We start from the raw sequence: 22,743 nt of genomic DNA on the forward strand, positions 1-22,743 counted from the left end.
GGCTTTCAAGAACTAAACCAGATTTCAGGCAGTCTGTGCCAAGTGCTTCTAGATATTACATGTCCAGCATAGGTGCAATCCCATTGGATACTAAGGAGTTAACTCAACCTCCAAGGCCAGAGACTGCTTGAAGGCAATGCCACCAACTCTGAAGTAAAACAGAAAACATTTCTGCCAGCTTTGTTACAAATAAAAGGTTATTAAAAACATTCACATTCGTTGCTAACAGAAACAGCACAAGAAGACATTTAGAAAGCATTTGAACTTGTAAATACATCAAATTAATATACAACAAATTTCTTTGATCCAGAGGACATGAATTCCCTTTCCCTACAAATCTGTTCATTAATACTTCAGTGATCCACTTATGTCACTACACTTGCCAGCATTTTATAAGGAAAATACTTCAAGTAACAAAAAGCATCTATAGCTTTTACTCTGCCAGTGGGCTTCTGGTAAGTTCACAAGAGAGGCTGACGGGGAGCAGCAGGACACTCCTTGGAGCTCCCATGCAAGGCTCTCAGCTAAGGTGGTCGCAGTTTTACTAGTAGCAGTTAAATATGCCTCAATACCCCAGACACCCAGAGTTTCAGAGACAGCGGTATGAAATAAAATGCTACCACAGTTCACCTAGAGCATCATGGAGATAGGGATCTAGGCTTTCAGATCACAAGGCTCAGGCCCATCAGCAAGTTAATGCGAGGTCATCAGTTTTCCGAACCAGCTGCCATGCAATAACCTGTCTGCATAACTAGTCCCTGACCTAGCAAACGGGTTATAGGTGACTTCTGCAAACCTAAACATACTGAGCAGTATCCCAGTGACAATCTGCACAATCCCTGGGTGACCACACGCAATTATGCTGAACCAGGAAGGGCAGGAAGGAGACCCCACGCACGCTGCCCAGCACGCAAACCAAAGACAGTCCTTGTGCCCCACTGATCACAATCTAGGTCGGACCAAAACTCATTAATTTTGTTGTTGTTGTTATTTTCTTTCTCTACGTAACATCTGCAATGCTGGAAGATGGGAGTGCCGAGGACAAGGTAACATTAAATTAAGTTACCACTGGGTGCACAGAGAGTTGATCTGGCCACCTTCTCAGTTGTAAGCAACCACAAAATACCTGGAGACAAAACGACCCTCACTGCCAGAAGAGAGATACTCCCATGAGGCTGGGCAGACCTCAGCAGCTTCGCAGACAGGTCTCAGCCCTCTCCAGTCACAGATACCACAGAATAAAGTTAAAATAAAACACAGAGATGCAAAATTCACAAAATGTTTTTTCATGCCATCACACTTCCACCATCACCAAGTTCATCAAGTTCTCACTAGTGAGGACAACAAGACAGCAATGAGTTTTGCAAGTTTTAATGAAACATGGCCAGAAAGAAACAAAGAGGCTAGAAGTAGGCAAAACAGCAAAAAGGAGAACAAAAAACTAATCAGAATTATGTTGGAAAGAAGGAAAAACACTACCAAAAGCAAGAAGAAACCGGAAGACGTGAACGTTCACAAACACATCGGCCAACAGAAAAGACTGTATTGGCTGGCAGTGGGAAAGTCAACAGGAGGGACAGCGAGTTATGTGAAGAATAAATATGGTTACACTTAATGTGCCGCACCAGCTGGTGTTCACACACCCCATCTTATACACCTCCAAAACAGCTCAAGTAGCAAAAACTGGTTTTCACTGTTGATGTCCATCCTTTTTATCATTTGGGCCTTTCTAAGACTTCTTGGTAACATTCTCCTAAAAGGATAACAACACAGTTGCCCAAAGTCACAGCAATTAAGATGTCCAAAGATGCAGTCACCAGAAACAAGAAACACCAGAGGACTAGGCACTGGAAACGCTGACATTCCCTAGCAAATCCCAGACAACCGACACTTGCTCTTACTGGAAAGTGTTTCTATCATTGACTGGAAACACTGACACCTAACGCCAAAGGGGAACTGCTTCTGAACAGCTTCAAAAAAAGCTACTGGAAGCTAAAAAAACCAACCCTGGAGCAGAAGATACTCTAAGAAGGAAGGCTCTGTTTATTTTTAATGGGAAAACAAAGGAGAAAGCTGGCATAGAATATATGTAAATCAGCATACAAGTGCAAAAGCAGCTGGAAAGCAAGTCGACCAGTTTTACCTGCACACAAAAGCACTGTAACGTTAATAGAGGCCAGCTCCCTTGGTCTCTCTGATTTAGGGAAATATTTTCAGGAATAACATCTACAGGCACATCTTTGTCCTACCTCTTCGCATACAGCAGCAGATGCTGCCCCAAAATCAATAGGCACTTCTCTGCTCACCCCTTGCATCACCCATATGTTGCATCGCAGATGCACGCACCCAAGAAACACATTCTGGCATGCTACATTTCACAGCTTTTCCTCTCCATTTTCCCAGTATCTCCCCCCCCCCCCCCCCCTACAATTGCTTCTTAAACGCTTCCCATAATTTGCCTGCAGCACAGGAAGGCTCCTTGCCCTCTGCTATCAATTCTGCCAAAGCACAGGGCTGCACACTTGCAGCACCAGAGAAAATTCACGCAGCCCACCAGGCTTATCTCAAAAAGGTACCAGACTGCTCCCATCCATCCATATCCATTTTTGAGTGGGTTGCGATTTTTTTTTTTGGGGGGTGGGGGGCTTGTTGGCTTGTTCAGGGGGAGGGGGGGGTGTCCCCCAACTGCTGAGCTTTGCAAGACTCTTGAGACAGCAAGTTATCCAGGTTGTACTGTGTGTACAAAGAGGATGTATATAATGGCAGGAAGGGGAACGCATCAGGACCCACATTTTCTTTCCAATTCTGCAGCTAAAGCATAGGTGGTGCTTGGTCCAAGTGAAAACCCCATAACACAGTGCCATCTTGAAAAGAAAATTAACTTTTTGTGCATGGCAGAGGAAGCTTCTGGAGCTAGCTATTAAATGAGATGCATGGATTAAAAAAAAAAAAAAAAAAAACCACAAACAAACACCGAAAAAACCTGTATCAGTGATACACCAAGCCATATCCTCACCGAAGATGTGGAACCAGAGAGCAACTGTGGTGGTGCTGGAGCTCCTTCCATCACCTGCTGTCCGCAGCAATTGAGGGCCCAATGTCACCACAACCCTGGGCTGGCACACACATCTTGCTCGCCTGCACCGAGCCAGGGTTTGATGGTACCTGCCTTCATTTATTCCCTCACTTTTTTACATCTGCTCTGTGGAAACACAAAGTTGAAGGACATGACGGGGTTGGGGAGGCAGGGGGGGAGGCAGTATTATTTCCATATGGGTTTGAAAATAAAAAGGCTTTAAATGGAAATACCATATGAGCAGAGGGCTCACACAGGACCTATAAGCGCTTGTGTGTGCGCACCATATAGGACAAACACCCCAGCAAGGCTTTCCCCCTTTCAGAGCCTGATTCTGCTGAGACAAGTACTCAAGCCCTATATTGTAGCAAGACATTTCTTTGCATGTCATTTGGCAGATGCAATTGCGGGGCCCTGCCAATTCACCCCGAAGCCCTCCGTTTTAATCAGTATCACATAAAGTTTAACACATGCTTTGAAATGTGCACCAGATTCAAAGCTTCGCCTCAAGGGGGTCCTGCTGAATAACACATACCATCCCAGCCGCTGCTCCTCCAGCAATTATCTTTCAACTCTGGCTGAACCATTCGAACTGTCAACGCCAGCGCGCTGCCAACCAGAGGAAAGGTTGTGGGGTCAGAACTGAAAACAAGACTCCTCAAGGCTGGAGCGCCAGGAGAACGGTATGGGGTGTTTGTTTATACTGCCGTCTGCTTATAAGGAGAACTCCCAGGGCGCTTGTTTTATGGCTTAGCAGAACTACAAACAGTGTTAAGAGGGGCTAGGAAAAAAAAAAAAAAAAAGAAAAAAAGGTTAGCAATGAAAAGGAGCATCAACATTCACCAGGCCCCCCTGGAAGGCAAAGAGGGCTAAGGTTGTTTGCACCTCATAACCAGCAGCATCCTTCCAGCCCTGCCAGAGCCACAAGCTCCTTATCGCCAATCCCAGACATCACTGGCTTGCCCTGCTGCCCCCCCAGCCCATGCGCATCAGTGTTCCTGCCCACCAAGTGATGGGTAGCATGCACCAGTCCCACCTGGCTGCCACAGGCAGAACACCAAGAAGGCACAACAGATTAGGAAATATAGGAATTATTCACATTGATTAGGATTTCACAGAACTGGAAGGAAGGAAAGGACAGACAGATGTAGTGGTTTCAGCTCTCCAACATCAGCAGTTTCCAAACAGCTCCTAATCAACGCAACTAAGCAAAATCCTGCCCTCAAACAGTGATTACGGAGAAGACTCCATTACAACTAGAGCCTCCACATGGACAACCTGCTCATTACTCCCTTTCTGTAGCCTCCTCCCTATAGCATCCATCAGTCGATCAGGTCCCTGCTCAGAAGCAGGACCACAACACCCCATGCCTGACATCAGTGGTGGCAGCGGCAGTTGACCTCAAACACAAGCTCTCACCCAGCTTTTCCAGCTGGATCGTGTGATGCTCCCACTTGTTTATTCCCATAATGTGTAAAGCAAAGAGAGACACTTCAGAGGAGCACTGAGATGCACTGGTCTTCCCAATCCAAGCAAAGAGGGTGGCACTGGAGCAGCTGAACCTCACAAAGCCACACATCTCCCTACGGCTTCTTGCGGAGGCTTGGATGTTAAAAGGCAGCCCTGTAAGTCACAGAGGGAGGCAAGGCGATGCCTTCTTCATATTAAAGTAATTGCTAAGCCAAGGAATTTATACATCAGTCTTTCAAGCTAAACTGCCGCTGCTGTGGGTTTCCTACTACAAATGATGGCTGAAGTCACAAGAAGTGAGGGGGAAAAGCCCGAAGCCAGAATTCACAGCAAGCTCAGACAACCGTCAGATGCAATAGGGAGTGCTGGGAAATTCACTCCGCAACAGTTAGAAAGCCATAAGCCTGTATTTAGAGAAACTGCATCTGGGGCTCTTATGGGTGAATTAATTCAGAGCTGCATCTGTATCGTGTTTCTGGGATTAGACTAAAAATTAGGATCATTGGTAACCTAAGTGGCCTGCAAAGCAGAGCAGCCACATTTACCCTCCCTGTCCCTATGTTTTCCACTCTAAAATAAGCTCCGCACCCCAGCAGAGGGTCCCACCAGCACCAAGCAGGACCGGGGGCAGCTGATGCCACAAGGAGCAGCCATTCAATTGCTGAAGTGAGCTACAGCTGGAAGAGCAGGTACCACTGAGCATCCACATCCCCTGGGTACTTCTGCAGGCTTTTAGCTTATTTTCTACCTTCCTCTAGAAAGGAGGCCTCCTATACAGCCTGCTAAGCCCAGGCGTAAGCTCAAAGCATAAGGAGGACAGGAGACACATGCAAATCTGTGCTTCCAGAAAGAGCAGTGCTCAGTTACATGGAACAGCCACTGTCCTCTGATGTTTCAGGCTCCACAGTCCACAAAATGGACAAAAATGGTGTGGTTTTTTCTCCCTCCTCCTCCTTGACCCTTTTGCATGTTACATTCAGTGTAGATCCAGCTGCATGCAAGAAAAAAAAAAAAAAAGTTCAACAGCCCAGGAACTCACCAGAGACCAGAAGGTGGCAAAAAAGCCAGCTGCTGTACACCACTTTTAGCACCTTTAGTTATTTATTTTAAGGTAAGGGGGAAGCCCCATCCCCAATGCAACTATCCCCAGCCTTACACACACACCCTCTGCACGGTGTCTGGGTGCTTGCCCAACTGCCTGCTTTGGTATGTGCCATCCACTTGTAAGGTAATCATAACTTTACAAGAAAAAAAAAAAAAAAAAAGAGACCCAAAACGAACACCACATGGCAAAGACTCACTAAACACTGCCCTCAACACTTTGTGCCAGCTTGATCTTCATTAAGCAAGACGGCTGATAAGCCACAGTCCCCCAATTATTCAAAGCCCAGAGGTCTCCCACTATCCCAGTTACACAAACCACCAGGCTACATTTGAAATCCATCAGGCAATGCCTAGACCAATTTCAGTGTCCACCTGAAGATCATCGCAAGCTTTATTTTATGAGCAGTGGCATGATTTATTTCTATCTATCCTATTTGCACAGTAGGAAAACATGTGCAAAAACCAGCTATTTCCAGCAATTTATATGTTGCACCTTGCACTGATGGAAGTTAGCGAGCCTCCTCAAACATACTAAAGGCATCAAAATTAGATCCTCCCCAGCTACAGTACTATAATGACATCCCTCAGGGTGCCACTGCCCTGCGCACACCACAGCCAGCGAATGGAGAAAGGACGATTAGAAGTCCTTTCTCCATTCTCTCTAATCCAAACGCAGAGGTTTCCCTTTGCACATCGGCTGACAGCAAGAGCGAGCAGGCTTTTTACTGCAGTTCTCATGCAGCCATGGCCTTTACATTGCCATTTTCCCCAGTCTGTGACAATGAAACAACTATTTTCCTTCATAGCATCTAGGCATACTACGGGTTTCTCTATTTTGCTTAAAAAAAAAAAAAAAAAAAAAAAAAACACCACCAAACTGTCAAGGGGAAAGAAAACCACATTCTCCCTATCTGCAGGCCTTAAAAAGCAGACACATGCTGTTGTGTCTTTTCATTCCCCACACTGCATGGAGACTATTTAACCCCTAGATTTTACTACCCTAAAATGAGCAGTCAATTAAAAGAAACCTACAAGTGACAGTGAAGCCGTCAAGAATACCCTTTATTTATTTTCAGGATGCCATTTCTTCCCTGGAGTTAGAACCCAGGTTTGTGGGATCCAACCGGGCAACCACACGTGATACTTTACCTTCATCCTTTGATGCAATCCAGCACAAATGACAAATACTTCCACCCTGCAGGGCTGAGCACCATATCAGTTATATAGTTCAACTTTTCCTGGTGTGGCAGGTATTCCTCTCTTACCCAAGAGAGGTTTCAACTTCTCACAAAAATCAAGCCTTTGAAACACTTAAAACAGTGCCATTATCAGACTCTCTGGTTGCAGTGACGAACCGTGCTCCGATGGCAGCGGATGGAGACTCCTAAAGTCAAACACATACAATGGTGTGTCTGAGACATCCCTCTCCTGTCCCCCACAGGAACCTGCCAACTCTAGAAAAAGACAGGGAAGAGAAACAAAGCCGAGCTGTCCTGGAGTATCTTAAGCGCATTTTTACCCACAAATGAAAGCTGTTCTAAATTTGCTATATATGCGAATTAGAAGAATATGTTGAGAGGCTTAAATGACCTGAGCCTGTCAGCAGAACTTTGTGTTTAAAAAAAAAAAAAAAAAATTTAAAAGGGAAGTCTTAGGTTGCTGAAGGATTTCACTTGGGGATTTCAGCATACACCCGTTTGCAATTTGTACAGGAGTGTCATGCAAAGGGCACACTGCACGGCACAGCTCTCAAGTCTTCTCCCTGAAAACTAAACCATTGTACCTCCACTGTAAAAAAAAAAAAATACAGCCCTACTAATACTAATGCATTTTCATCTCATTAGCAACCTGGAGACCAGAACTCCCTGGTGACCTGACATTGTTTCATATGAGCCGTTCCCTTCCCCCATCACTGTGAAGTGGTCACAGCCCATCAGCTGAAAAGCGACGGCTGGTATTTCAAAAACTCCCTAGAAATTACATGGCAATGCCGTTCCCCTAAAGGGAAGTTTTACACAACTGGCAACCTGCTTCAAGAGGTGTTATCCTCCTTGCAAATAATAAATATGAAATCTGGCACACCTGGCTAAGAAGCCAGAATCCAAACTAAATGGGCAGTGACTATATTCAAGTGACTGGTGCTGCAACTGAAAGGGCTTCAGCACTTGCAAGGTAACCCTGAACAAAGTGCCAGTACTGCTTTCAGTGGCATTAACGATTTGCCATCCACAAACTGTTTTGTTTGTGGGGAAGGTACATGACAACTCTTACATGACTGTGTTACACCAGGAGTACCCAGGCTCCCAAAATCTCCTTGGCTTCTCTTCCATGTATGCGCTGCCAGCCACAGGGCAAGAGTATTCACCAGCTGCAGAAGTACAGAGAGATCAAACCACTCCATGTGCAGCACGAGAATCTGTTACCAAAACCACTCAAGGAATTTTTAAAAGAAGAAAGAAGGAAAAAAAAATCAGTTAATTTAAAATGTTTATTAGCAGCTATATTACAATAAGCCTGAGACATTCAAATGAAAACTGAAGAATTTATCATCCCGGGCAGCAGCATCCTGATGGGAGCAATTCCCAGCACTTTTTGAGCAAGCCATATTTCCATCACCTCTCCTGACATGGCTGTTCTGTCCAGACCCCCACACTCCTCCACATCCTTTCCCACACGTGATACACCAAAGCAGGCACGCAACCCGGTTTATTAGTCTGAGGTCTATCCATGCTGTCTCATCTCCAAAGCTGGCACGTCTGCGGGAGACCAGTGCACCAGGCAGTGCCTTCCTTTAAACAACTTAACAGTCTACATAATTAAAACCAGTAGAAGCAAGACCAGTGAAACTTACAGCACTGAATGCCTGCAGTCCAACGTGAATAAAAAAAGTTTAATGGCACCTCTTTTTTCCCCAGCTACAATACGGTAAGCGTAACAGCAATTACTAATGGCTCAAAAGAAGGAGCAAGGGTGCTCTTATGCCTCAACTTGGCACTGCGCTTTCTCTAGGCTTTTTAAAGCCTTGTAAACTGTACCATCTATCACAATGGCTGGAAGATACAGGATTTATTTTAAGAAACATCTCTGGATTTCAGGGGTTTAAAAAGGTCTAAAAGGCAACCACACAAAGAGCAGGTCCAGCATAAGATTGCCCTGTAGTTAAACTTTTGTTTTTATGATGCAGCCATGTCCACAGAACATGCTGGATATGCTACTGGGGATACCGCAGTCCCTGTGGCCATTAGTCATACATATGCTGAAATAAAAAAGGCCCATGATTTAGCAGTTTCATTTTTGAGGTCATAAAAAGAATTCAGAGGAATACCCATTTATTAATAAAGTTCCTATGGAGTATAAATTTTAAATGCAGACTTAAAGGCACAGAATTCCTCTTAAATAAACAGAGAAACCTTCCCCAGAAAGCCAGGAAACGTTAAAATAAAAAGTTCTTTTATGATAATAAGCACATTTGCACTCAAATTATGTGATGTGGGAAGAAGGAGAGTTAAAGCACAAGGAAGTACAAAGACCTCAAACAACGTGCACTGGGGAACAGAAACATGCTTACATCTGCACATACCCCTATCACCACCTCCCCAACGTGGCCCATATGCACTGTTGGCCTCTAGTCCACCCCTACAGACATCCTCAGCAATGCCTTCATCTGCTTTTCCCATCAAGCGGCTGCCCTATCTACCCCGACCCAAGATGCTAAAACCGGACTTGTCCAGCTGCCACAGCCTGTCTGTTCCCACGCCCGTTGGGAAGCCGAGGGATCACATTTAACCTCAAGCTCCTGGCTTGACAATTCGCTTCAGGAGCCACTTCAAAAAAGTGTATCCAATTCTCAAAATCATTCACATCTCTTCCTCCTCCTTCTTTCCCCAGCCTTCATCCTTTTTGCAAGCATCAGAGCATCCTGCAGCCATAAGAGGCCTCATTGGGTACCACTTCAATTCCTGCAGATGAGCTCCAGCCTGAATATGCAAAGAAGGGGACAAAAGATGGAGACAGATCCACACACAAAGCCACTGCGCTGGCTCTGACTAAGGGGCGCTGGGGTATCTCACATCTCATCTTCAAAACTCATCAAGACCGTCGCCAAGACAAGAACAGAATGGGCGGATTGAGTTAACAAAACGCAGACACTTCACAAGGATTTGTCTCAAAAAGCTTCCAGATCAAACTGAAAGTGTCAAGTGATTAGTCCAGCCACCATCAAGATGGTGTTCAACATGATGTTAAGAAAACAGTTTTCAGGGCCAAGTCTTAATGAAAAAGTAGCAAGTTATTAAAGACTTGTCTGTAATTTTAATCCAGTGCAAAACAAAGATCTTTTTACCAGTTTTCTCAAGTATATTTTTGAAGAGGTTAAGCAAATCATGCTGAGTATAAGTGACCAATAGAAGTCACTACTATTTATCCATCTCTTTCTTGGTAGAAGGGAAGAGGACGGGTGTAAACAATATAATAAATCTTCTGACAATAAACATTTTTACCAAGGCACTTGAAGGCATCTCAGAGCTCACGCAAGTCTAATGGCAACACCTCTCTTCAAAAACCAAAGGACATTAATCATTTCTCCACTGGGCTACAGTATCCCACTTCACCCCCGCCTCCCTCAGCCTGGTTTGTGAGCCTCTTCCCCAAAAACCTGCAAGCTGAGACCATAGCTGGCCATCAGACTTCTAATCTAAACAGCCCCAGAAGATGTATTTCCTTTCATTATACTTTAATATAACAAGTAGACAAGCAGCAGTATCAAAGATTAAGGAGGTCTCGTTACTGAATTTTACTAGAAAATAAGTTTCTGCTTTACAAACCTGCCCAGAAGCGGAAAACACCGTCCCCTTAACCCCAACTTTGTTGTGTAAATAGTCACTGCAAACCCAGCCACCAGACTGACCTTTTCAAAAGGCTCTCCTGCCTGCATCCAAGACTATAAAATTTCCTTGCTTTTAATAAACAACATTATTTTTACTTTTTGTGCTTGTTAAAGAAACCCTCTGGAATAAGAGACACCACTTAAACCAGCGGGAAGCTCATATCCAAGGGTGCTTTTGGAAGTCCTGGGGCATGTTGATAAAGCACAGCCCCCATGAAGCAAGCGGATGCAGCGATCTTCCAAACACTATGCGTAAGCCCAGACTTGGCACCAGCAGATCCAGCCCACGTGGCAGGGGAGACAAAGTCTTACACGGGGCTCCTGTGACCTTTAGAGAGTATCATCTGCTGCTGGAGCATTGACACCCAGCAGAAAGATATTCCCTGCACGGCACATCCAGAGAAAGGCAGTAAAATCTAATTTACTCTAAAATACGCATACAAAGCAAAAACAATTTCCATATGTGTTGCAGAAGATTACATAAAGTTAAAAAATGCCAGGGATGAGGATAATTAAGAACACTACACAAACTGGATTTTTAAACATTTTGCCGGGCCATCATAAGGCCACCGGGCAGTATCTGGAGGCTGAGAAAATGTCCTTCTGTCCCCTGCTGTGCAGGGAACCACTTGCTCGTGTGGCTTGGGGTAGCGGGCATGTGTTTGCATTTAAAATGAAGCACAGGGAGGGGACAGGATTTCTCAATAAAGCTGAAATCACCACATGCTACGTCTCTACTTAGCACCATCATTTCAAATAAACTGCCCGACAGAGCACCCTCGTGTTTTCACAGCTCAGTTAAAACTACCTGCAACAGGAGAGCCTTGCATGTCTGGCACGGGTACCAGAGCCAACACAGCCTCCAAGGGACATGGTCCCTCCTTCCCAAGGGGCTGCCTATGGCAGGAGACCTCCCAGCTGCAGGGCACAGGGACCAGCCTCACCTTGCTTTTGTGAACAGGCATCACCAGTAAAGCAAACCTGCACGGCCAAGGTGTGTTTGCTGTGACACGTGACCTTTGCAGACCAACCTCTTTGCTGCTTTCCCCACCACTCATTCCCTCCCCTCACACATCCCGATTCTGCAAACTCCCTAACACATGCCTCCATTTCTCATGTGCTTCTGGGGCACACCGTCAGCCTGAAGCTGCATGGTATCCACCTGCTGCCCTCCACAGCCAGAAATCACGGACCCTCTAACTCTCTGTTGCCCATGTAATCCCCTCACTACCATCATCTTTTTCAGAGAAATCCTGAAAGAGGTCAACAGGATGAACTTCAGAGAGAGGAGCAGAGGCAGAAAGCCAGCACTGCTGGGCAGGACGATAGCTGCCGTTGCAAAACACCATCTTAGGATCCAAAAACCAAGGGAAGTGCTTGAAACCGCACTTGCAGCGAGCCAAGGATACAAGCTCCATGCGCCGGCAAGCTGACTGCACCCAGTTTTTTTCCATGGCCATCGTGCAGAGAAGCAGGCAGGGCAGCTTGCATATGAGCCAGGTTTTTTAAGAAAATGCAAGCTTTCCATTTAGTCTTTTCAAAAATTACATAATAGCATCTTTATTACAATACAAATGTCTTCAAAATTACTTTCAAGTTAAAAATCAACCAATAGGCAGAACTCATCACCAACACGTAGCTATTTCTCTGTATTCCTATGAAAAACGCACATTGAGATTCAGTTACAGTCATAAGAACAAACTAGCAGCATAAAGCAAACTACACAAATAAACATGCATCCTCAAACTAATCATCATAAATCCAGGGAACTTGAGGTCAGAATTAAATTTAAATCCAGACATACCTAAAATATTGAAGCACACAGCTGGGTGCTCAACAGCCTTAGCATGGCCCCGTAATCATGCAGCACAGCATCCCAGAAGTCACAGGGAATGCCTATTAGCAGCTGTCATTTCCAGTCCAAGTAATTGGGGGAAAATAAAAATAAATCTCCTCCTTCACTTCTCATCCACAAGATATTTTTTTTCTAAGGCCAGCTGCATTTTGATCCTGTGCTACTGAAAATTTCTATAGTGGAGAAAAGCGTATCAGGACAGTGGCAGCTGCGCATACTCATGTGCTATTTAGGCATCTTTGTCCAGGCTATTTGAAAGCACAAGAGGCCATGTTAAACAGGAGAGGAGGCATGGGGATGCTATGCTCTGACCACTCTATGTGAGCTGTTCTCAGTTCAGCTCTGACCTGTAGGAACAGTGTGCGAAGCAAGGGAAGTCACCCAAACCCTAGATCTGAATCACTGATTTCAGTGACATAGTTGTCTTTCTACAGAGCTGCTGTTAATCCATGCTCTGAAGAGCTTCATCTTCTCCAGCTGACAGTCAGAACTGCATTCCTACCAAAATCTGATCAGCGTTTTAGTTGTGCACATCATCGTGCAATGTCTTGCCTCATTTTTTAGGTGTACATATACACTCACATCACCAAGTTGATCCTTTCTGCCACTGTGCAGAAATACACTTACACAAACCTCACATTATACTGCTCAGAAGTGACACAGACACCCATATCTGTTGGCAAGAACAGTAAACATCACCTTAAAAAAGCATAGCCAAAACACCAATGCATTCAAACTTGTACTAGATCACCACCTATTAAACAACGGCTTTGACAGTGCATTTAAGTAAGGCTAAAAAAAAAAAAAAACCACACACATCACAAACCACCAAAACAAACACTGGTTTGTCTCCATCTATGTGAAAGGCACACTGAGTATTTTGGCCGTTCTGACAAACTTGATCCAATAATGGCTTTTGGATGGGTTATTCTTGGCCCCCTGCGTAGCAACATTGACTGAGCTTACCCTGGACGCTTTGCATGCAGCACCATCCTAAGTGACCTCCTCCACATGCCATGCATATTTTAGACATTAAGCTAGATAATAAAACCACATACCGGATATCAGCAAGTGTTAGTAAGATGTAATTCATTGCTGGCAAGCCCCAAACTCAGATCTTTAAAAAAAAAGATCAACAAAAACAAAACACACACGCAGGTTCACAGGGCCAAAGTCCAAAAGGAGTTCAAATGTGCAGAGCTACTTTCATCTATTCAAGTGCCATGTAATTAAGACCAATATTTGAACTGCAGCAAATTTCCCCAGAACCAAAAGTAATAAAATTCAGATCTAAAAAAAAAAAAAAAACCAACCACACTACACAAGAGTAAGAGTCAATGAGAGCTCATCATTCGTACAGTGAGACTATAAGTTTCCTCTGTGCGCTGTGAGATCCCTCCAGTTCCCGTGTCCGGCTGACCCCGGGAACGTCTCACTTGACTTCACCTCACCACAGGCTTCCTCTCCGAGAGAGGGGCCGGCAAGCTTCCCGCATCCTTGACTGCCGGCCAGAAACGCAGCAAGGCCTCCAAGCGCTCTAAGACAGATCCTTCTGATTATCACAAAATGAAATTTTCAGCTCTTGTCATCATCGGCCTCAGATTTGTAATGTTACAAAAACATTATTTCCTTTCCCCATTGTATCAAGCCCTCTTCCATTCCCGCTGGTGAAATCAAACAATTTTAAAAGAATTTATATGATGCTAATTTAAACCGAATGTATTAAACTGCCAATCGCAGTTCCCCGACTCTCCCAGGCCTCCTGCCAGCTCCGCTCCTTTCCAGAGCGGCTATCAATCATGGCCAACAGACCAAGGAAAAAGCCCCAGCGATGCAAGAAGCGATACTGGTAATTCTGGCAGTGGAAACCCTGCCCTTCACTTTCGACAAAATGACGTGAAGTGACCCCACATAACGGATGGCTCCGAAAGCTTCAGCTCCTCATCACTTCTCATTGGTGAAGCAGCTCATGATACTTTCTGCAGGAATAAACCTAGCATGTTTTTCAAATTCAAACATCACTTCCAACTCGGCTTTTGCAACTGGAAGTGGCACATTGACCTTCCTCCCCAAGCCACTGTGCGGGAATAGTACGCCTTTACTGCTGCAGAGCCATTGAGACCAACCTCAGAGGTAACTCTGTTCCCATAAAGGGTGAAGGAAACCTTTTCTAGAGGCTCACCTTGCTCTTATACATCAGCAGAAAACTGGGATTTGGGGGAGACTGAAGATGTGTGCTTCGCTATTATCTGTAGGCAAACTAAAAGCATCTCAATGTCAGCCCTTTGGTGCATCTTGTTTTGATGCTGCCTTCCAACAGCCCAACTAACATCTACATGAAAGGAAAAAAAAAAAAATATTTCCTACTTCTGTATTTTTCTGTTGGATACATTCAAGCAGACACGCTGGCAACATCAACAGGCAAAGAAAAAAACCGTCATAACCCAAACTTCAATTTAGAAATCCTTACAGTCCAACATGGCTGGAACTTGAGCAGACAGTGGTGAACAATGAAGAACTTATGCAAGTGTGTAAGATAGAAGAATACTGAAAGGAGAAGGCACAGAGCATTTGTCTCTGGTCAAAGCAGGGACTGCATTGCTGGTGGAGAGGCTATCTGGAGCTAAAGAACAAATAACGAACTTAAGGGAAGCTCAAAACATTAGCAGCTGAAATAAACACAGAGACAAAAGGTGATGAGTAGAGAAAGAGTCTAACAAACTGAGAGGAAAAAGAAGTGAGAGTTGTTACGGGAAGAAGGAAAACAGTCTTTGGAGGTTTCGTTCAGATGCATGGCTGCTTGCTGGCCCACAGCTGGAGCTTAGATAATCCAGTATTGCAAAACCAAACACCAAACTCCACCAAAGGAGGATGAGAACAGGGTGAGTAAACACAGTTTTTACCCCCCAGGGCTTCTCCCAGCTTCCCACTGTTGTCAGATCAGGCACTTGAGCCCACAACAGTTGTTCAGTTAGCAACCCTTGGGGAACCTGGTAAAAGCACTTGGCCAGTTTGCCCTTGAAGACATGGAAAACTGCACAAGGAACTCCACAGGTCTATCACCCACAGAATGAAGAAGCAACCTTCACCCAGGCCTCTTTTAAAGCATGGCCCATGCTGGTTTCGATTTGCTGTGCCTGTTTTTGTACCTGGGTAGGGCAGGAGCAGCCAGTTCCCACAGACCCCCCCCCAATTCCTCCCCTGATTATGCAGCTGGCAAGTATCACAAGGAGGGGGAAGGCTCAGAAGTGGTGAGCAACACACCTGAGTACCCATGGCAGAAAAATAAGACACCAGTATGGGCTACTGCAGCATTTTTAGCTTTGCTCTAAAAATACAGATTTCTTTAGAGCAAAAGATGGAGAATGAGTGGAGCTCCAGACAGGGCACGAGCTCTACAATTGGTAAATATCCTTAAGAGAATATAAAGAAGTTATCGATTTACTTAAAGTAGCATATTTGCTGCATTAATTAGGCACCAAAAGACAAATAAAACTCCTACTCCCTTCCAGCCACAGGAAACAAGAAGGAATGATTTAAAAATGTATGGCTGCCATAATACAAAAAAAGAGTATTTTTTGTAAACAATTACTGTTCTAGAAACTGCTCTATCAGGTAAATTCACAGTAACAACTGCAACCATCCCAGACATTGCCACCATGCACACCTGCCTCCCCAAGAGGACATCCAGGTCACAACATGTTTTCTGCAGGTTCAGAAAGCCTAGTTTGATTCAGTGCAACAACTAACAAAGTCATCTGAACTCTCATATGCAGAATGGCATCTCTCCATAGCTCTGTTATACAATATAAAGCTTAGTTTGTTTTTCCAAAATACCAGAAAGAAGCTGAGAAGACAGTAAGGCAGCAGATATACTGGAAATTAATTAATAGAAATTCTAATTACTAGAAATCCTCAAGCTAGACCATTTTACAGAAAGGATGGTGTTTATAAGGCAGAAAATTGAACTCTACCTATAAACACAACAGCATGATCTTGTGAAAAATTGTAGCAAGAATCCTTCCCAAAAATCAACAAGTCAAACCCATCAATCACTATCAGAGGAAGTGGTTTACTGCTCGTTGAGAGGTAAACATTTCACTACCAGTGGATTTAAATTTCATCAAAGTAGCAAAGTTCTTTTTAAGAGCCACTGTGAGCAATGCTCCCCAGCTGTGGTAAGAACTGTACTGAAATTCAAACCTAGAATATTAAAAACAAGAGGGGGCAAAGGCAATTCTATTTTAATAAGTGAACAAGGATGTTCAGCTCATCAGGTTCATCTTTTACAGACATAATTCCTAGGCAAATGCAAGTAAATCACAGTGAAAGTTTACCCAGTATTTGAAAAACTGTTTAAGACGCAAAAGAAGTTAACTTGCAATCAGTGCATGAACTGCTATTGCTTCACCCTGAACCTGGGAAATCAACACTGGTGTCTGCAGGCCTTCCAGTTTACACCAGGCATAGCAGCACAAATGCCTCTGTCCTGCTAAGTGGAAAATATGAGTTATACACCGCAACTGCACTTCCCAGGCTCTGGGCTACCAAGAGCCTATGGCAAAATACAGGTGGGAGAATATGACAACAAAAATGGACCACTGTTTTTCAACAGTATAAAAGTCAGAAGATAAAAAACTCTAGTAGCAACCACAGAATGAAGAATCATTGCTTCTCCTGGTGACAAAATTACTTCTATATGTAAAACTAAATTTACTGCCCTGGGACTAGAAAAGCAGAACTTTGTTTTAACATGACCATGAATCACCCTCCGCTTTCCAGAAAACCTCCAACCTGCGTGCACACACAGAAGTCCTACCTGTTTCATTGCTGTCTCTCCAATCTTGTCGGAGTGCTTACGGATACTCTCCAGGAAATCCTTGAGGTCTGACATGGAAACTTCTTTGATCTCTTCCCGCAGCTTTGGAATATTATCCACCATGATCTTGCAGAAGCGGTAGTGGCTCACTTGGGGCAGGTACGTGTGCTCAAGGTGCTCCAGGGTCTTCAGCGCAGGGTAGTGTCTGGGGAAAGCAAGGCAGGCAGATGCAAAAAGAAGAATGGCTATTTCCATCCCACTTCCTCTCCAAAATGTGTGTTAAATGTAAATTATTCAATATATCTGAGAATCTCAGCTCTCTTCAAAGGAACACAGCTTAGCAGCCAGGTAACCACAAAACATCGTTCTCCTCTTGAAGCAGAGGAACACAAATGCAGTAGGCAGCTCCTTACTCAGAGCTCTGATGTGCAGACAAGGATCAGCTGGGTCACAAGTGATCAGGATCAGCTGAGCCCAGTAGCAGCTCTCACCCACAGTAAAGCCTGTTTTAGGCACTATATCACAAAAGAAGGAAAAGTTGGCAACCGCATGTAGTATTGTTAGGTTAACCAAGGAGAAAGCTCAGCCCCACATGCAAGGAGGAGCAATGAGGCACGATGGCTCATGGGCATGGGGGAACCCCAGGAAGACCCTGCACTGGTCTTGCCAGGAGAGCCATCAGCCCCACAGATGTAGGTGACACCCATCAAAGTCAGCAGGTATTCCCAGTTCCTCAGACCAAGGCATCCATGTCAGGTATGAGGCATATTATGGGATGCAGGGGAAGAGCATTTTGGCATCGCACCTCTAACCCTTTCCCTGGGTGAAGGACTCCATTCTGGGTGCACATCACCTTCATCCTGACCAGCCAGACAAGGGAACGGGATGAGGCTGTTGATGCTTGGGAGTGCTGAGCGTTCCTGCCTGTTGATCTGTACAGCCAGCTAAGTGTACACAAGCCTGCATGTTGGACCAGGTGTTGTGTGGGTGCCAGCTGGGAGCACACACTCAGCCTCACTCCTGCCTGGACCTGGGGCACAAGGCTGCAGCAGATTTCTCTCTGTGGGGCTGCCAGATTTGGCAACCTCTAACAGTGAGGTGCCGTAAGACAGAACGTGGAGATGTGAGTATACTGTAATACACCATAGACTGATGAACTAGTGTCTAACACACATTAATTTCCAATATATCTACTACTAGCACAGACACTTGTTACTGTGTTGTAAAGATCTTGGACATGAGAGCTCAGCTTTCCTTCCCCGTGCGTACCAGGAGTCTGATCCCACCTTCCTCCCAGCTGTTCTAATGCTACTAAGCACCATTAAAAACACTTCCTACCCAAAGCGCATTTTATTTCAGTAGAGGTAAAAACAGTCTGGATACAAACCTGAGATTAGGGGTCCAATGAATCCATTTTTTAGAAAGACCCTGCATCTCCAGCAACTACTGTTGTACCACTGGGATATGAGACCTTTTCAATGTTGAAAATTATTTCCCCACTCTAAAAGCAATATACATTATATATACATATATGCAAAAATCCCAATGTTTATTCCCCTATGCACAACGCATGCCTCTGTATTTTTTGTCATGCCTAACGGACTTAAAATTTATCCTACCTTTCTGGATAAAAGCAATCTTCATAGCCTCACAGAAGATGTTAAATGGGAAAGTAGCCTAAGCAAATCATTCTTCTCAAACACCCTCCCTCCATTCTTTTCCCTTTGGGAAGTGGGAGTCCATAGGATTTGCCTGTTCACTGGAGTATGGGAACCCTCCTGAATGGTGATGTAAAATGTGAAACTGTCCTCCTCCTGGTCTGACCACAGATCTGGTCAAAGGTTAGAATAAAAAAAAGTTATGAGGGAACCATCTAGGAAGCATTAGCAGAGTCTATAAAAAAATATTTAAGACTAACAGTAGGTCACAGTCACCTCTAGGGTGAATAGACTTCAGCTGACTACACCCATGGTTAATCTCTGCCACAAGCACCTGCCACTTCCACCGTGAATTTTTGGGGGAGAAAAAGTGTTTAGTCATAAGAAACATATTAGCACCGCTGAAAAAAAAAAAAAAAAAAAAAAAGAACTGACACTTACATCCCCATTCAAAACAATCCTTGCCTGAACTCCAAGTAGGTCCACAAGGGAGTTATTTTAACCAGAAGTGGCCTGTCCTGTTCCCAACACCAGAAGTCAAACTGATTAACCCCATAACCTGTCCAGTGTTTACACTACAGTAAGGTATGAAAAACTATTTGCAATAAAATGCAAACCTCTCTGGAGAGAAACTTCAGACTGCACAGAAAGCCAGAAATTAAACCAGAGGAATAAACACACGCTGGGAGGGTTGTTGTATTTTAGGCCATTGTTTGTTGCACTAGAAGCAGTTAAAAGGTGGCCAGGGGGGACAGTGCAGTCACTGATGGGGTCTGCGGCTGCCTGCCAAAAACAGAGTCCAAAACACATGGGGGCAGAGGAAAGGTCAACACTGCTCTTGTGTGAGATTGGCAATTCCTGCGGCCAAAGTACTGCTGCCTCAGCCCAGACTGCATCCCTTACGTTAATGATAAATGCATTTTGATAAAACAGAGTCAGAGCCTGAATTTTATTTTTTTCTCTCTCTCTTCTCTGGAAATACCCAGGCCCTGTTCAGTGGGCACAGCTCTGCGGAGGCTTCTCAACTACGTGCAGGATGAAGCATTCTCATTGCTTACTGCTTGGGAACTGTATGGATATGGCAAGTGACCCAGGGGTAAAAAAAAATAAAAAGACTGATCCTTCCAGAGCCCTGCAGAACCAGGAGGAACCTCTGGAGGCAGAACTATTTTCTTTCTCATCACTTTCCAACAAGAAGCAACATGTCTCAGCCACTGCAGCAAAGATCTTTCTCTGTCCCTTCCTTAAATTCTGGACAATGTTTCTCTCCATCTCTTCTCTCTGCTGACAAAGGTCAACCCTCCGAGTTCAAACCATGCTTTGTTCCCCATCTCCAGCTCCAGTTAACAGCCACAGATTCTGCATTCGGCAAACACCTACATTTGGTTTATACACATCACGCAGCAAACAGCACATAACTCATTTTTTCTACCTTGGGAGAGTTGAGTTTATTCGCCTCGAATGCAAAGCCTATTACTCCTCTGAGACCATGTACCCAAAACCCAAGACTCATGCTAGTAACCAACCCCCTTGCTGGCTATCATGAAATGATATATAAGTGAGACCGGGTGCAGATACAAAAATATTTAATATGTTGTGCTGTGTTTGGTGAATGAAGCCATCAAATCCGGACAAAGAAAGAAGGAAAAAAAGAAAGCCAAGGGTTCAGATTTTCCTTAAATGTGGCTTTCAACTTCTATTTGTTTCAGAATGAACTAATTCAAAAGGGGGGAGGGGGCGGGGGAAGATGAAATTCTTAGAAGCAGACGCTGGAAACACTATCCAGAGCAAGGGAATCAAGCAGCATGTGGATTCCCTTCAAAAGTTCACAATGCTGTGATCAGCTCCAGCTCTCCACCCCACATCTGTCAACGGATAAGCCCCTTGCTGTTCCTGTAAACAGACTAAAAACAGTTGGACAAACTGTACACTGCCCTATTCTATACCGAGCCATCCCAAGAAAGAGAGCGAGCGCTTTGTGAACAGCTAAATAAGCTCCCTACAACTCCTCCGGCCAGCCCAACTTTCAGCAGTAACACTTATCTGTTTACCCATGGCTCCTGGGTCCAAGGACCACAGAGATCAGCAGAGGCAGGAGGGGAAGTGTAAAAATACGCCCATCCAATTAGTTATCGCCTTGTTTGAAACATCTGGTTTCTTCTGTATTGTTTCTATGATGGATGGCAGGCACAAAACCAGGCATCCGATCTGACTGCTCTCCCTGCGTGGCATTCAGCTGGAACCTGCCACGTTTTCAGCTGACCTTCTAGCAGCTGCTTTTTGCCCAGTTTGCCACCCCCAGGGCTACAACGCGCCTCCAAAGTCCCATGCTGTTTAAACAAACTGTCCCCCAGGATCCCAGCCATGCAAATATCCCGGATCGTCATTCAATCATTCAGCATAGCAACAGAAGCAGGGTGGGAAAAATCCTAGATTTACAGCTCATGATTTCTGAGCCACAAAGTCCTTGTAGTTCAGCTCACTCTTCTGAGCAACTATTTCTACCACAAAATAAGCCATATGCCTTCTCACCAACTTCTACCATCCTGCACATTTCTTAAATGTTTGGCGTCCATTTCTGTTCATCAGATTCTCTCGGATTGCATCAGGTTTTGTATTATGACATTCATAGAATGAAATTTAGTTCATAACACATAAGTACCAAGTCATGCATCAATTGCATGCATTGCAACAGCGAGCTTCCTCGAAAAGAAAAAGGTTTTTAATTAAGGTGAACATTCACTAACACAAAACAAAATTAAAGCCTGCTGCAATCCCAGTTTTAGGCTGTACCACAGGAGACTGAGCAAGACTGTGAAGATACCAGCCAGAAATCAGGCAAGTTAACTTGGAAAGACTGATTTTTGAAGTCTTGAGTTTTCAGAATGTCTTTAATTTATCCAGCACCAAATGAGTGCTTTTCAACTCTTCCAATGCAAACACCAGTCTATACGAAATTTACCTTTTAGATTTCATTTGCTCTCGCAGTTTGCTGTACATCTCCAGGACTGGAAAGAGAAGGAAAACACACAAGCATTGAGACACAAGCACAAAAACTAAGAGGCCTGAATTAAAATAAACAGCTATACAAATAAAAAGTAATTTCAGATTCCTCACCAGGAAGACACAGTGTTAGCTTATCAACCGTCGCTGAAATATTTCTCTGTTGTAATCGGCATTGCTTCAGCTCTTCCATTGCTATTATCAGCTTTGGAAAGGGGAAAAAAAAAAAAAAAAAAAAAAAGGTTCACCAAGAGGAGTAAAGACAGAGCAGAGAGGATACAAACTGCTTTGCACTTGTCACAACTATCCAAACTGTAGGTGGACAACGAAGCCTACTCCAATAACTGCAGAGCTCACCAAGCACTGCAGAGCATTGCTGAAATAAGGAGGACAGGCAGCTTTGAGTTGTTTAATCGAGTAGCAGAAGCATTCCCTTAATTTCAAGTAAGCAAGCAGCAAAACCAAAGCCATCAAAATACCAGCCTTGTAGCACGTCCTATGAATTCCAAAAATGACTTCCCCTTCCCATTTTATTCATCTCTTCCCTACTCCCTCTCCAAGCTTCTCTTTCTAGTTCTTCTCAAAGACAGGATGTGGCCGCTCGTTCCCAGGGGGATTCTTACCATCACAAGCTAACAAGGATTTTTAAATGCTCAGTCGCCAACAGAAAAACCTGTGCGTCTGAACAAGGGCAAAACAAGAATCAGCCATTGCATACAAAAGAAAACTCTTTGGTTTCTTTTTTCAAAGGGGCAGGTCATAGACTTTTTCTCTAGAGCACCAACTTATCTCCACAGTACAAGACTGAGATTGCAAAGTCCTTTTGAAATCCCAGGCTTTTCTACCCTTGTAGGCAAATCCTCCAGTCAAGGT

The 22,743-nt window shown here is 44.4% G+C and overlaps 1 protein-coding gene across 3 annotated transcripts in view; it reads right to left on the reverse strand.

The window, feature by feature from the left end:
- EXOC6B (exocyst complex component 6B) overlaps positions 1-22,743 on the reverse strand; it is a 311,652-nt gene that overhangs the window by 227,760 nt on the left and 61,149 nt on the right. For all 3 annotated transcript variants that reach the window (XM_055795537.1, XM_055795536.1, XM_055795538.1), the window contains exons 4-6: positions 21,985-22,075; positions 21,830-21,875; positions 17,210-17,414 (exon numbers count right to left, since the gene is read on the reverse strand). In XM_055795537.1, coding sequence (XP_055651512.1) covers positions 17,210-17,414; positions 21,830-21,875; positions 21,985-22,075 — 342 coding nt within the window. The remainder of the gene's footprint in view (positions 1-17,209; positions 17,415-21,829; positions 21,876-21,984; positions 22,076-22,743) is intronic.

Source organism: Falco peregrinus, chromosome 2 (genome assembly GCF_023634155.1).
Source record: "Falco peregrinus isolate bFalPer1 chromosome 2, bFalPer1.pri, whole genome shotgun sequence".
Taxonomy (NCBI): Eukaryota; Metazoa; Chordata; class Aves; order Falconiformes; family Falconidae; genus Falco; species Falco peregrinus.